At 53.5% G+C, this 1,746-nt stretch overlaps 1 protein-coding gene across 1 annotated transcript; it reads right to left on the reverse strand.

Annotated features, from left to right (window-relative positions):
- Nucleotides 1-537, reverse strand: LOC119273567 (SKP1-like protein 1). Its single transcript, XM_037554686.1, has one exon. It carries the CDS (start codon nucleotides 517-519, stop codon nucleotides 1-3), a length of 519 nt encoding a protein of 172 aa, XP_037410583.1. The 5' UTR covers nucleotides 520-537.
- Nucleotides 538-1,746: the final 1,209 nt, after the last annotated feature.

Here is a 1,746-nt window from a genome sequence, read left to right on the forward strand (position 1 = left end):
CTACTCAAAAGCCCATTGGTTCTCTCTGCGGATCTCGGCCTCCTCCTCGGGTGTGAAGTCATTCTTGATGTTAAAAGTCTTGCAGATCTCCTCCGGGGTCTTACCCTTGATCATGTCTGCAACAGTCTGGCAAGTAAGGTCGAGCAATCCCTTGATATTGAGGTAGTTTGCAGCCAGGATGAGGTTGAAGAGGGTGGCCTGGTCGACCTTGACGAACTCAGCGTCGAAGATCTTGAGGTCCTCAGCGGGGACAGTAGAGGTGGAGGAGCTTGCGTTGGCGGCGCCAGAGTTGTCAGCCGGATTGGGGCTGGCCTGGACGTGCTTCTTGCAGTACTCGATGACCTTGGCGAGGATCTTGGAGTCGACGTTGGGAAGCGGGATCCCGTTGTCGGCGCAGTCGTCCTCGATCATGTGGCGGATGGTCTGCGACTCCATGGCGACCGCCTCCTCGACCTGAAAACCCTCGCCATCCGAGCTCTTGAGCAGGATCATCTTCTTCTCGCGTTCCTCGGCCGCCATCGATGGGAGGATTGGGAGGGGAAACGAAACGCGTACGAGCGAGAAGACGCGGCGGCGGAAGAGCGAGCGAGCGAACGAAAGACAGGAGCTTCTTTGCGTATGGAAAGTACGTGTTGGAGGGGACGGCTAGGGTGGGAACCGGCCGGGGGAATTTATTGGGCCGGTGAGGCACTCGATCGGGGTCGGTCCTACTCGTGTCGGAGTATTCATCTTCTTCGCCAGGGAGTAGTAGTGGTTTCCGTTTCCGTTTCCGTTTCCGTTTCCTTAATTTGTGGTGGAAACCGGCCGGTCCGACGGCGCGATGATGCACGTTTGACGCAGGCATTTTTTTTTTTTGACATGGGCGAAGTCAGACTTTAAGCACCTAGAACGTCCTGCCGCTGCTTGTTCCTCGCAAGACTGGCTTTTTACCTCTTATTAAAGCATGTCCTGGTGCTCACATTTTTCTGGATTATTTCATGATTTCCGGTGATACGCGGTTAGTGAGAGAAGACGTTCCGTTGACTGCAAGATCCCTATGATGACTTCGTAAAACTTAAGATGATATGCCGGCTCGTATACTCTCTCGAAGGTGCTCATAGGGACAGGGCGAGTGTGTTTATAAGGATGAGTGTATGCGCATATATATGAGTGCTTGTGTCTTTACTGTGTTAAAAAAAGCATGCCCCCCCCCTCGATCGATCTTTGTTGAGGCGCACTACCTGCCTTCTTTTTCTCCTCGCCCCGCATCACATCTCTCTGTCCTTCGTTTTCCCCTCAACACAACTAATAAAGAGCTAATTAATAATAAGAAAACGCTTGGAGTCGGCGACATACTCAGCCACATCTCTTTTCGTTTTTGCTGCAACCGGCACCACTGGAAGCTACAACCAGCGTCGGGGAAGCTAGAACCGGCCTGGATTTTTGCTACAACCAGGCAACGGCGAGTGTGGCCGGCGATGACAACACCACAATTTTTGCTGCAACGGGCAACGGGGAAAGCTACCACCGGCTCCCGGGTTTGCTATAACTAGGAAGACGATGAAGTGTGGCTGACGATGACAGGCTACAAATTTGTTGCAACCGGCAGCGGCAAAGCTACCACCGCGGCCGAATTTACTGCAACTGGCGAGCGGTGGTGCGAAGAGTGGTGACATGGGTGACAATGGCGACCAAGATTTTTAACCGGTGTTGTTTTTGCTACCACCGCGGTGACCGCATGCCGCAAACGGTGCGGCCACGGTGCGA

Source organism: Triticum dicoccoides, chromosome 3A (assembly GCF_002162155.2).
Source record: "Triticum dicoccoides isolate Atlit2015 ecotype Zavitan chromosome 3A, WEW_v2.0, whole genome shotgun sequence".
Taxonomy (NCBI): Eukaryota; Viridiplantae; Streptophyta; class Magnoliopsida; order Poales; family Poaceae; genus Triticum; species Triticum dicoccoides.

Excerpts from the sequence above, each read along its gene's own strand:
- LOC119273567 (XM_037554686.1), bottom strand. The coding sequence starts at position 519 with ATGGCGGCCGAGGAACGCGAGAAGAAGATGATCCTGCTCAAGAGCTCG.